At 40.3% G+C, this 14,117-nt stretch overlaps 1 protein-coding gene across 8 annotated transcripts in view; it reads left to right on the plus strand.

Moving 5' to 3' along the window:
- Positions 1-14,117, plus strand: part of micu3a (mitochondrial calcium uptake family, member 3a) — a 50,680-nt gene that overhangs the window by 26,000 nt on the left and 10,563 nt on the right. For 4 of the 8 annotated variants that reach the window (XM_028401101.1, XM_028401154.1, XM_028401110.1 and 1 more), the window contains 8 exons: positions 1,776-2,160; positions 6,061-6,208; positions 7,159-7,190; positions 8,007-8,085; positions 9,981-10,028; positions 10,532-10,614; positions 12,011-12,082; positions 13,166-13,207. In XM_028401101.1, the coding sequence (XP_028256902.1) occupies positions 1,897-2,160; positions 6,061-6,208; positions 7,159-7,190; positions 8,007-8,085; positions 9,981-10,028; positions 10,532-10,614; positions 12,011-12,082; positions 13,166-13,207 (768 nt within the window). In that variant the 5' untranslated portion in view covers positions 1,776-1,896. Of the gene's footprint in view, positions 1-1,775; positions 2,161-6,060; positions 6,209-7,158; positions 7,191-8,006; positions 8,086-9,980; positions 10,029-10,531; positions 10,615-12,010; positions 12,083-13,165; positions 13,208-14,117 lie in introns of those variants that run through there. The other 4 variants (XM_028401144.1, XM_028401135.1, XM_028401163.1 and 1 more) reach the window with 2 other exon arrangements.

Here is a 14,117-nt window from a genome sequence, read left to right on the forward strand (position 1 = left end):
CTAATCGAATGCCTGGATAATGGAATAACTGAATAAGTAGCCTAGAGGTTATTAATGCAAGTGGTTTCCAAACTGGGGTCTGGGGAACTCCAGGGGTCCTTGAAAGCAGCATTCAGAAGGCCTCTTTCAAAAAATGTAATTTCATAATGTAATCTCCAATATGTCAATTGGAAAATGAATAAGAAAAAAAATACTTTACTGCCATCAGTCAGCCAGTTATTAAACAGGCTGTTGTTATGATTAGTCACCTTGGTACACTAATCTAGTTTGGGTTATGAACAAAATAGAAATCAAAGGGACAAATTAAGGGTTTAATAGCCATACTCAACCTTTTAAATGATTTATTTCTACCAAGAGGTTTCGCCAGTCATTGTTTGATCTGCTTTCAGCTAAATGGTGGAGTGATCCACTGTGCTTCATGTGTGAACAGGTGACGGGCCCAGCTATTAGACGTCTTCCCTTTATTCTCTTTGCATCAAAGTCCTTAGAAAAGCCCCATCAGGTTAACATTAGTCCTACATGTGAGGACTTACATGAAGAGTTCATCTTTGATATGTGTTTGATATCTGTCCTCCTCTGGCCCCTTTGATCCAGTTGGAAAACTGATACCATGCTGACCCTCAGTGAAAAGTGAAGATTGACAAAGTAAATGCTTTTTTTAATAATTTAAACCCATGCTAATCACATCCTATAGGAGATGGAGGGCCCCTCAACCTTAGCATATATCTTAGTTCAGAGTGATTTCCATAGTTATAATAATACTTCTGTCATCAGTTGTTTGCTGGAACTTTGCTTTGGGCATTTTTCTATAAAGTTTATGCATCATTATACTCAAAATTTAACACATTTGAGGATATAAATGTGCTTTCTACTTTATTGTTTAAAGCAGGGAAATTGCTGCTAATGGTAATATTTTAGTATTAATTGATAAATTGATGCCATAATTGGCCCAATAGTGAACAGTGACAGCCAGGTGAGTTGACACAAGCTAATCCCCACTTGCCCACATTAGACATTCAGTCCATTCAGCACTGCACAGACAATATAGCAGGCATCCTATCAGTGCCAATAGGGGGTGACTAATTCCATTGTAGTCAAGGGTTGATGAGTTCTGTGCAAAAAGTAGCTCTACTAATAAAAAAGCTAATGCCGACTGCTGGATGGCATGTCAATGCATTGGTTTTTACCTCATCCAATAAACCTGTAGCATTTCCCATCTTGCACCTGTGAGGTGCCCGGTGGTGACCCCACCTGTTGCTCCGTTGTGACCAACAGATCTATCAAATTAGCTTTCGAAACAGGTCTGCCAATCCTGCTGTGAGACAAATGGCCTTCAAATTCCACCTTTGAAGGACATACTGAAAAACACTGAATGTGCATGCATCCAAAATGACATCATCGCGACAGATGAGTTTTTCATTGGCAAAAACTGCTATCATACTGTAATTATTATTAATTATAAGCTGCTCTAGAAAGACGTTTTGTGGGTTTTAGAGGTAGTTATGTTTTTAAATACATGAACAGAATCTAAATTACTTTCCTTTTTTTTACTAAAAATGTAACATTTAATAGTCATTTCATAATAGTGGAATCAACTGAATGTGGTGTATGGAAACCTTGTTTTTATCCAGATAGTTTGAGGATTTTCTTGAGCTCAAACCACTGGTCTCCATTGACCATGGTTCAAATTAATCTCCCACTTCCACTCAGTCCACCTTCTCTCTCTCTCTCTCTCTCTCTCTCTCTCTGCTTGTGTGTGTCACTTCTACTCCCAGCTATCCACACAGTGGCCGCACATCTCGCGATGAAACCGAGGAAACGCGATAGTTTTCGAGCTGCCCGCAAACTTATGATCACAGCAGCAGCACAGCAGCAACAGCAGCGCCCACGGCAGCAATGGCCGCTTTCCGCAGAGTGGCAGCACTGGTCGGCAGGGCGAACCTCTGGTCGGCGGCAAGAAGCGAGCTTCTGGGCGAAAAGGCGGCGAATGGAGGGAGAACAGGGAGGTGTGTGGCCGCCGGGGTGTGCGTTGCAGCGGGAGGCGCCGTGGCTCTTTACCTCTGCAGTGATATGTGGAGCGACAGAGGCAGGAAGAGGATGAGGAGGCACAGCATCAACGACCTGCTGCCGTCCATCCCTACTGTGGAAGCCAAGGAGAAGGTAGGTGGCCGAAACCGAACAGCAACAAGGAAGCTGCTGGCCTTTAGTGGCACGTATCGAAGCGGTGGCCCATTTGCCTTCAGAGTGTCAATGTTGACACAGTGGCCTCGTCCACAGAGCGCAGGTCCGTGGAACGAAAATAGAGCACCGAGAACGCGCAGTGTTTTCCCATTTCCTTCCACAAAGATTAGGCCTCGTTACGCAGGCCTGCTGCTGCTCTGAGGCCATGGAGTGGCCTGGCAGTTTTTTTTAAATGCTTTTTCTTCCTTTCCTGGGCGGATAACCCGTGTCATTAGTTCCCTGCACGCCCAGTGGAAACAGTTTGCTCACTGTTTGGCTGCTGCAGGACGACGTGCGCGCGCAGAGGCAGGGATGACTGGCGCTCTCCGCTCGAGCTGGTGCTGAAATGACAACAAGCAGAGGAGGATACTGTGACCACTGTCAGGCAGCTGTGTGCTGGGACAGATCACAGAACCGACTTAAAAATAAACACGTGATTTAAGTGAAAGTATGAGTAGCCTCATGTAGTAATCATGCCCGTTTTATTTGATAATATTTAAAGAGTTTCTTATTATATATTAATGTAATAGTGAACTGCTCAAATGCTAAGTAACTTAATGCACAACAGTGCATCCTCATTTATTATTGATTATACTCAGGGATAAATTATGTCATTGGAGGATTTGAGCTTGAGTTTTTTACATCAAAGTGATGCCATTACATCCATGAGTGGTGTAAAAGCCAGTTTGTCTATGATGTGGATATTTGTAAACTGTCTGAGTATTTTCAAGGAGAAGTGGCCATAAGATGACAAGCATTCCTTTAACACTAACTGCTTTAAGTAGTTTTCGGTCTGTTCCCCCTGCAATATTGACCAGCCACATTTCAGCAGGCTTTGGTTGCATGCAGTGAAGTGTCCAGTTGTAAATGTTGTCTATCAACTCTAGCTGATTCTTCATGCCTTAAGCCGTTAGTTATGCTGTCGATAATGTCCATAATATCTAGAATCAGAAGATAGTGAATGTTCCCCCCTTTCTCTTTATTTTGTTTTCATTTCTTACTGTGGACATGGTCAAACATTGTTTTTTGATCATACCATATTTTATAAAGACATGGAGGATAGAATATATTAGATCAATTTTTCTTTTAAAATTTATCCATTGACACATGTATGAGCATTGTCCACATACATATGTACATAGGCACATTTTGTATTCATAATGATGTATGTATGTATGTATGTATGTGTGTACTGACAGTAGCAGCAACTGCTAGGTGCTCATCATGAGGATTCATGCACACATTACTTGTTGCCTGGAATTGTTCACACGTGCCTGTATCCATGATGCTGCAGGATTTTAACCTTTCTTTAGATCGCTGTCCTTTGTTTTAATCCCTATCACACGTTATAGCTGTTGAGTTGTTGGCCCTGATGCATATCTGAGCACTTTGGTAACTGCTAATTACTTGATAAGGAGATACAAATGATGGCAGCATTTTTATTTAATTTTTTTTTAATTAATTTATTATGAAGAAAAAGTAGGGAACAATGATGGGTGTCCTGCAATGTGAGGTTACTTGAACTGGAACAGCATTGCAGCAATTTCACATTATCCTGTATGTATTTAGCCCCAGAATACACACTGTGCTGATTCATTCTTTATCCAGCATATGTAAATAAATACATAATAAATATAAATACAGGTTGTAGAGCGTCTGAGATCAGAGGCTCATCAGCTGCTAGGAAACATCTAAAACCACCAAAGTACATGCAGCCAGAGAGTAAATGAAGGATCAGAAAATGTACACAAAAGAAAACAAAAAAGCTTCTCAGCTTGTAAACAGGATACCTGCTGTGTAGAGACTCATTTTCAAGAGAAACATGAAAATAAGAGAGCAATTCTGATTATTGGACAACCATACAGCAGAAAAAAAACTGTTGGTCAGGTTGGTCAGGCTCCTGAGACCTGTGGACAAAACCATGCTACACACCAAGCTTAAGTTCATCCTTCTCTTTACTGCTTCATGTAACCATCTGCAAGCAGACTTTATTGCACAACTGTAAATTTGGTGGACCTCCCAGTTCCTTCAGATGTCCAGCGATCAAGTAAACATGCGCACAAACTGTGTGTCAGCAATTTAACCTCAGATTTAAGAACTGGTTTATGTCTGTAATTTAACAGAACTGAAATAACTTAAAGCAGGAACAGAGATGGAGAAAGAGAGTTTTACTGAGAAAACTGGGCAGAGAGGTGAAGAGCTGCAGCTGTGAAGGGAAAACACCAGGTTGCCTGGGGGGAAAACACCTGGAGCATCTGCTATGCAGGCAAGAGAAACAGATTTTAGTGTGGATACATGACATTACAACTACACAAGAACACAGTGAACCGCACTAAAGTGTACTTTCTAGTTCCTGCCAGGAATTATTCTTCCAAGGAGCTTAGGTTACTCTTCACATTATGTTGTGCAGCATAGCATGTGGACCTTGCTGCCTTTGCAGAACTTTATAAACTTCATTCATTAGTGAGAGTGAAAGCTACGGGACTCTGTGCTCTTACACTTGATTACAGTGCATTCCCATGAAGCCCAGCACTGTCCTATTCATGTCTTCAAAAACCCCCTTGGTGAAAGTCAGCATCAAAGCTTTATGAATGACTCTGTGTGCTCATTAGCATGTTGAGCTGAAAAGGAACCTCTGTGTGCTGGGGCCTGCAGCCAAACAGGTTTAAATTTGGAAACCTCTCTGCTAATTACACAGCTTCATGCAGTACAATCTGTTGGCGTAGCAGCTCTGCTACACTGCAGCTAATCAAGAAGAAGCCCTGGCTCCTCGCAGTGAGAGAGATAGAGAGAGAGGCAAATGCTAATCAAGTAGAAAGTAGTGACAAAGTATTTATGTGTGTGTGTGTGTGTGTGTGTGTGTGCCCCTGTTCTCCTCTTATTGCACTGCGCCAGAGGTGCAGAGTCTATTTATAATCTCAGAGAGCTAAATGGAGATGATGCCAAGAATAGATGGATCTCCTCATTATAGAGGGTTCAAAAACAGTGAAGGGGCACATACCATGTGAGAGGCTGCTGAGTTCAGGCTGCAGAGAAAGCTGTCCCAGCTGTTAAAGTCACACTCATAGAATGAATTACCTGCCTGGGAGTTTTCTGTTGTGAAAGTCAAATTTTATAATTGAAGAGTAACTAAACGATTCTGGTCAGCTGATTGTTCATCTATTCATGTTGTAAATATGCGTAATGGCTACACTCTGCACTGTATGCTTTTCTAGGTAAGGTTTAACCTGTAGAGTCTACAGGTTTTTAATAACAGCATTACGGTAAATTAGTGAAAGTTGGAGTGGTGAATTTACATAGCTTATTTCTTGGTAAAGCAGTTAACTCTAGTGAGTTAATAGTGGATGCTGCTGTATGATTTAGCATTGCCGCTCAGCAGCTTAAGGAAGTCACTGTTGATTAACATGAAGCCGGGCTTGTAGTTACTGTTTTCTCACAGAAACAGAAAAATACTAAATGAGAGCAACTTTAGAAGATAGAAGAGAATCAAACTGATGTAAAGGGTTGACACCAAAGGCTGGTAACTAGGCCGATACTGGACTGAGCTGCCCGCCCACACTACCACCTGAGCTGAGGGTATAGTTGACTTGTGGAGCATTGCCCTGAAGTCACCCTAAGCTATGGTGATTTTGCATAGGTTGATTAAACGAAAATCTTGTTACCTTCAAAAGTAGAGAGTTTGGTATCCATCCCTAATTTTTAGACATGCCTATAGTGTAGTCTAAGTGACTTCTTATGATTTTAGTCTTGGACACAATTTGACTTAAAGCTGAATCATTACATCATCATGCCGGCCACAAACTAATGCTGTATTTTGTTTTGTGTTTTGGCACATTGCAGGCACGCCCATTTGACTTTGAGGACGGAGATGTGCACATGTCATCCCATGAGTATCGTTTCCGCATGTTCAGCTCTGTGGAGTATGAAGGACAGCTGTACATGACGCCACAGAACTTCATCGAGTCGGTTACCATGAGTGAACCAAGAAGTACGTATCATACTCAAAAGGTGGATTCAAACCTTAAACAAAATGGGACCATGAATAATTGTAAAACATTTGTGCAACACTTCAGTTAGCACAATCAAAACATTAGAATTTTAGCTTTATTTGTATTAGACATTCATTGAATTTGTTGCGTTCTAATTCTCTTGTGTGATCTCCATTTTATTTCCCAGTATGGAAGTCAGTGTCAAGTATAAGATATATTATTTTGGCACATCTTTAAACACTTTAAAATCAGTGTTTAAAGACATCTTTGCAGTTTCTGACAGCCTACTGCCAGTCGTAACAGATTAGTCCTGGCCAGCCAGCCTCAAAGCAGATGGCTTTACAGCTATTGTTTAGTCTGAAGTTAATGTTAGTCAGACACACACACTCACATTCCATTTGTTCTCATGTGCCCCTTCTCTTGCTCTGTAAATATCTAAATTGGATTGGATCAATTTTTCCCATATGACCACTGCTCTAAAAATGTCAGATTATCACAGACAAAAATCTACCACATCTTTCTTTCAGTGGCCGTATGATTGAATTGTGTGCAAACCGTGCACCTGTATGTGTGTGTTTACATCTAGCCTTGGCTCGCTGACACACGATACAGCCGCACATACCCCTCTCGGCAGCCGACATCCTCTAATGCCCCCTTTGAAGTTGAATTAGATGAACTTTGTTGTATAAAACAGAACAAAAGTAGTATGTGCTTTTACGGGGACATTCCACATACTACAAAGACAAGCACGGGGCACTTTAGACGGTACAAATGGGCCTGTGATGATGACAGTGTATATACTGGGAGTGTGTGTGTGTGTGTTGTGACTGTACCCGGCACATTAAGACCCATTTCTAGATCATACAGATGCTATCTAACCAAGCCCACCCAAACTCTCTTCTCCTCTTTCCCTCCTTCTTCTCTGCTCTTTTGTCTCGTTCCCTGGCAGACAAGAGGCCCTGGAGGTCCCTGACCAAACAGGTGGGAGACACACACTTTAAGTCCTTCTTTCTCCTGCTCCTCCACACTGCAAACAGGCCTCTGTTGCATGTTGTTTGTGTTTTCAGAATTTCAATCCAGTTTTTCTGGCTTTGTTATATGGTTTCCCTAAAATGGAAAGATTCTACATGTGCATGTGTATTAATCTATATTGCAAAGATGATAATTACTGCTAGCATTTATAACAGCATAATTGCTTGATTGAGGATGATTGTTACTTGAAATCTTTTACATGCTTTAATGGAAAATGTATTTATTATTTTGACTATTATTATTTGACTAGTATTTTGTCAATCAGTTATCTAGCAAGAATCTGTTCTGCAGTTTATAATGTGATGTACAGAATAGTTTTTCCAGAAAGCATTCAGCCTCCTTCATCTTTCTGTTTTATAATCAATATGTGCACGTAAGGTTTAGTCATGGTTATTCATGGTATAAGTAGCCTTCCAGTGGAGTACTCGGTGGAGTGTTTAGATCATGTTTAGATCAACTGTCTGTAAGCTAAAAGCTTCAGTCCTCATTTTAGCCAGAGATACAAGGGACAGCAGTCTCTATTCTGGCATCAAACCAGACTGCGAGAAACCCAACTGGACAAACAAACACTCCATAGCATCACATATGGTCACAAATACTGATCATTTATACAACTTTATACTCTATGTTCAATAACCTCACCCTTCTGGTTGGTTGTAGGAGCCTTGCTTACCTCCTTATGGTGTGTAACTCTGTTCTGCCCGTTTGCAGCTCAGGCTTTGTGTTTTTTCTTTAATGCATCTCTTTTTTGTGTGTTTTTGCCAGGAGTTGGAGAAGATCCTCACAGATACACCCCCAGTATGGAGAGGATCCTCCAAACTGTTCCGCAACCTGAGAGAAAGAGGTCAGAGAGAGTAAAACACATACACTCACTAATACAAATGCACACACATGCAAACGTCAAGACTCTGTAGCACTGTTTTATGCTGTCGTTGTTATAAGAAGGTCATTTTAAAAGAATATGCAGCTTCACAGTTTAAAGTAAATAATTTCAGCTATTTTGAGCTTTTTGTACTTTCTATCAGGGCTTATCTTTTGGTGTGTGATTAAATAGTACTTGTGTGTCACCATTGGTGCCCCTAATCTGGGGTTTGATGCCATGCCGTCCCTCTTTAATGCCAAACAACCTGCTGGAAAAAGAAATAAACACCCTTCTCTCCTGTTCTCTTCCCTCATCACGTCTTTGCTGCATTTGGGAAACAATTATATAGCAGCAAAAAGGGAAAGATGGAGAGAAGCTCACCCTAATTAAGCATTTGCTTCAGGAGTGTGTAACAGAGGAATCACACGGGCTGGGATTGAATCCCCATAGTGATAATTACACAGGCACATACACACACACACACACACTGGGAGATGCTAAATATAGCACACCATGTGTGATGCATCCCCTTTCTTCCTCTACAGTAATAACAGAAGTACAGTATGTTCAGCTTGTAACTTATGTGTGTTTGATTTAGTCTACAGGGACAGATATCCAGGAGGACGGGCCCTTTTTTATTTTTTTTCCATCAGAGATGGAGAAAGAAATAAAAAAAGATATAATGAGTCATAGACTGAAAAAAACAAGATCCTATCCTGAATCTTTTCATATTTATCATAGTTATGGTCTTTATTGTCATTACTGTTGGAGTAATACCCACAAACACGTATACACACCCTCGGCACCTGATAATACCTGTATGCTCATTTGTGTTTACTACCTCTAAACTGCTCATTTGTTTATGCATGAATGTGTCATTTACCTTTTTTACTTTGTGTAACATGTGTGTGTGGTGGGTACAGCATGACAGTCTTGGTTGTAGGAATCAGAGTAATGGAAGCGTTTCAGGGATGAGTTTATGGTGAGGTGATGATTAGTTGACATAACATGCTGGGAATTTTCATACTAGACACAAACAGTTTATTGTAAATGCAAATCCATGTTGTTAGCTGTCATGCATGTCAGTTGACTTTGATAGATGTGTTACTTATTAAAAGAAAATACTCAAATCTGACAACTTCCATTGTTGTCAATGCCTGGAGCATGTATCCACTTTATTAGTACATTACTAAAACTCTGGCAATGTAAACATGTTAATTGTGTGGCAGAAACCTGAGTAGCTTCAGAGTATATATTCTGTCTTGACAGAGCTCAGGCGACATGGGCAAAACAGAACTCAGTTCCAAACCAGCTCCTCCACACAAAGCAGTCAAGCATCAACAAAACACAAGGCTCACACTGGCTTTAACTGGTGTCATGTTCACCTTCACACACACTCATGCACGCATACACACAAATGGGCAGGCAGTCTCCCGTAACACTCAAGCGAGTCACCCTGAACTATCTGAACGATCAGACAGAAAGCGAAAAAGAGGTTGAGAGAGCTGAGATGGAGCTACAAAGATTCCTAAATGTGCCTGAGGCGAGGAAGGATCACCACCTAAAACATTTTTCACTTGCTTATCCAAACACAGACACATACACAGACACGCACGCACACACACACCAGCCTGTGTCTTCTTTACTTTGGACACTTTGGGTGCAGAAAGCGGTGTGTGGCCAAAAGGCTGTTGAGCTCAGAGAAGACACATTTTAAGATGCTATCGTCATGAAAGGAAGGATTATGTGTGTTAGTGTGTGTGAGGTTCAGGAGGCCCACAGTCTTTGAACATCTGTAAACATTGTGTGTGTACATGTGTGTGTGTGTGTTGAAGTGACCTTTTCTTTAACTCTCTCTGTCTTGATGTCATTACCAGGCATCATCTCATACACAGAGTACCTGTTCCTGCTCTGCATCCTGACAAGTGAGTCTCTATACTTCCTTCACCTGTTTCTCTCAGCATTACTATTATTTTGTAGAACAATGGCTTTGGAAAAAAAGATATTATACTATACTTAGGCCCACCCAGAAGATGCAATTATGTAAAAATTTTGCTGGTTTTTCCCCTTCCCCTTGGGGTGAGAGAAAATGAGAGACTGACAGAAGAAGAAGAAGAAAATAGATCTAATTATCTCGGTCTTTGCCCTACATCAAAAAGTTCAGTATTTGTCCTTAGTAAGAAATACTGAGAAAGAAGCTATTCATTATAACATTTGAATGAAGCTTTATCTGAATTGTAAACAGCTGTGTGTTTAGCTTACGGTCCATATAGATGAATTGTTTTACCTGTTCTCCCTCCTTTCAGTGCTACTGTATGTACCGCTTCTTCCGTTGCTAATAATAGATTTTAAACTGCCCTACACACTCACACACACACTCTCACACACATACACACTCACTCTATGTGCTCTCCTTTCTGTTCTCCAGAGCCTCATGCTGGCTTTAAGATTGCTTTCAATATGTTTGATGCAGACGGCAACCAGATGGTGGACAAGAGGGAGTTCTTGGTGGTGAGTCCCTGAGAGAAAATCCATCTGAGTTTAAATGTTTATGTTAACATCCTTTTTTTCCTCTTAATTTTAAAATAAATTATGCTAAATTAAAACTCATATTTGGTGGTAGAGTTTTAAATCAGATTGGCAATAGTGTTGATTGTCTGTCTTCATCTACATCATCTATATATCTAGATATAGATATGTCTATGTATGTAATGCTATGTTTTATGTTTAATTGCCTACGTTTATACACTACCTTAATTATTTTTTTCTAGTATAAAGATACAATTTGCACAAAAAACTCTGCTCAGTTGCTGCTCGGTGCTTGACCTGACATTGTTTTATTTTTTTGGCACTAGAGCATGATAGTGTTTGTTTGTAACATCACCAGGCACTGCTGCAGCATAGACACCATTAAAACACTCATGATAATCTGATTGTTATGCTACACAATCTTCAGTGAGTGGACACAGCAGGATCATGACAAGAGCTAAACACATCCTATATGAATTCTGTTTATACCAAAAAGGTTATGCTATGGTTAACTATCAGGCTCTAGCTGGTTAACATGCTAACTTAGTAGATATCTTTGCAACACAGATTATACTGTATTTTACATCTTGTTTGTTGTTGTTTTGAAAGATTAAAAAACATTTTTTTGCTGACGATTTTGAGTTCTCTCCACCTATACATTGTCCTTTTAAAAACCTGCTAACTATAGCTTATCTTGAGGGCCACACATGTGGTATTTTCCCTGGGGGATGGAGCCAACAGATTTTCAACTGAAAAGACTGCTACAGGCAAGAAGGGCTCAGAGTCTCAGTGGAGGCTGGTGGGAGTGGGAGGGCACATCAGCAAGGATGGAGTTTAAAATCCTGTGGGAGCCGGCAGGTGTGGGACACAAGAACCATTCCCACATCAATGGTTACACATTGAATGCTGATTTTTCTGGTTTCCTAACATTAGTAGTCCAACAAATCATCAATCATCAATTATTAATTATTCTGATTATTCACAGTTTGTTCACAGTTTTACTTTTCTAACATATTCAGTTATTTAAGTTATAATAAATTAAAAATAACTGTGCAGTGTAATAAAAAAAAAAAACAACTAAAAGTAACTGACAGCACTGCAGCTGCAGCTTTCCACCATATTGGATTCATCATTGATTTTCCCTTTAATATCTGTGAACATAAATCACTTCCAAAGTCAAACTGGAAAACCAACACTCTCTTAATCATGCTGCCAAAAGACCCATCACCTGAATCACAGCATAGACCTGCATGAAAGAGTGCAGTGACCTGGTGAACTCCTGGTGAATGTTTGTACATGTGAGGATTTAAGCTTCTAACAGAGCTTTAGATCTGGCTTTGAATTGTCAATGAGATCCTCTTCCTGTCTCTCCTTACAGCTTCAGGAGATCTTCCGGAAGAAAAATGAGAAGAAAGGAAGGAAAGGAGATGCTGAGAAGTCTGCACAGTTGGTAAGAAATGTGGTAATAGACGGTGTCTCACAGGGGTGAATGGAAATGGCTAACTAATGTTAATACAGTGACACATTGATGGATAATTGTGGGCAGCATCATATGTTCTTATTGAGGGAAAGGGTTAATTGTTGAAATATCCTCTTTAAATGGCATTTTAACACCATCCATCAGTGTAAAGAGCCACGTGCCATTTTTTAAAAGTTATTGAGTGTCATGTACGTGTGGATGTGTTAAAATGACACACTGTCATCCGAGTCAGTTACCATCTGTATTTAAGCAGGTGAGAAAATCAACTACCTTTCATATAACTTCTTTTAACTGCATGCTGCCTCGTAAAAAATGTTTTTGACTATGTGGTATCTCTGTTAGAGTTATTCCTACTGTTTTATATCTGATACACTCTCAAATAAGTGTGTCTTTCCCAGCACTTCTATGATAGACATTTAGAAACCACACACACCACTTTGCCTTACTACACACAGTAGTGTGTTCTATAGCTATAACTGCAGGCTTAATGACTGTTAAATTGCAGGTTGAAGATGTTACGCCACAGATAAATCCTCCAAGGTTCATCAATATGGTCTTATCACAGATATATTGGTGCTGACATGTAGGTTCAAAAAACCAGTGGAGAGGAAGTGTGTTTGAGGTATAATTTGTAGTCATTGAGGCTGTCACACAGTTTGTCCACTAGTAGCATTTAAAAAAAGCAGGGCAGCATGAGTCTGTTGCTGAAGCTGTCCACAGTGTTTTGGAGAGGGTGGGCACCTTATATTTTGGTCACAAATGTGGCAGCAATTTAGCCAAAAATAGCTTTTATAACCGGTACATCTTGGTAAAGGTGTAGCAGCTCATTAAATTTAGATGAGTGCATCGTCCTGCACATCATCTTTTAAGAGTCCAGTGCACAGTGTTGTAATGCAAAGTGTGTATTCTAAAATGTAATCATAGATGTGTTGAACATGACACATCCTCCTTTCTTGCATGTACTAACATGTCTTTTTACCTTCTCTCCTCCTCCTCCTCTCTGACTGCATGCTCTGTCCTCTTCTCTTCTTCATGTCTCTCCCTGTGCGTTAGAGTATGCAGCTGTATGGATATCAGGTTGCCCCCATGAACAGCGTATGTATCCAAAGCCGTAACAACATAGCCTCCTTTTTATGCTCTTTATAGATAAAGAAATTAATGGAAAGATGAACAGATCTGGGTTTTTAACATGGTGGTAGAAGCAGGCTCTTGTCAATAGTTAGGTCAGGAGGAACCTCACTGAGTTCGAAGGTGACAAATTTAGCTTGTTAAAATAAATTGTGTAGTGTTGTATTTGTAATCCACAGATGGTTAGAGCAGTAAATTATGTACCTTGGCCAGGCACGGTGACGTTCTGGAATCTGCAACCCATATCAATCTCTTAAACAACAACAATAATAATATCTAATAATAATGTCTTCTTTGGAGTTTTTAAAGAAGAAGGTACTTTAAAGTATAAATGTCAACTACATCAGGCCACTGTGAGGACGGTGTTTAATCCTCCTGTCATCCACCTTTGTGTCCTGACCTGCTCTTTGATAAAGCCTTAACCCTGACCTAGACCACCTGATCCTCTGTTATCACTAAAAACACACTGTAGGATCCTTGAAAGGATGTATGGAAAGAGAAAGAGAGCGATAGAGAGAGATTGGAAAGAAAGGGTGTCCATCTGTCAGGTCAGCTGATTGATTGATCGTGAGACGATGGCGGGGGTGGAATTAATGGACAGAGGAATGGCAGAGAAAGAGTAATAGATTTAAGGGGTCAGGAGACATGAACTCTTAGAAAAAGAGAGTGATGTGATTTAGAACGACCTGAAACACACACACACTAAACACAATCAGACTTCATTTTGCAGCAGTTTAGGACACGTGCCGTTTGTTTGGCAGGGCCTGTGTTGGGGGAAGGTTTGTTAATACAAAGAGAGAGCAGCATTTTTTTTATTGGAGCTACAGTTGGTTCTATTTGTAGAAGAACTGTATATATTATATATATATATATATAT

This window comes from Parambassis ranga, chromosome 1, assembly GCF_900634625.1.
Source record: "Parambassis ranga chromosome 1, fParRan2.1, whole genome shotgun sequence".
Classification (NCBI taxonomy): Eukaryota; Metazoa; Chordata; class Actinopteri; family Ambassidae; genus Parambassis; species Parambassis ranga.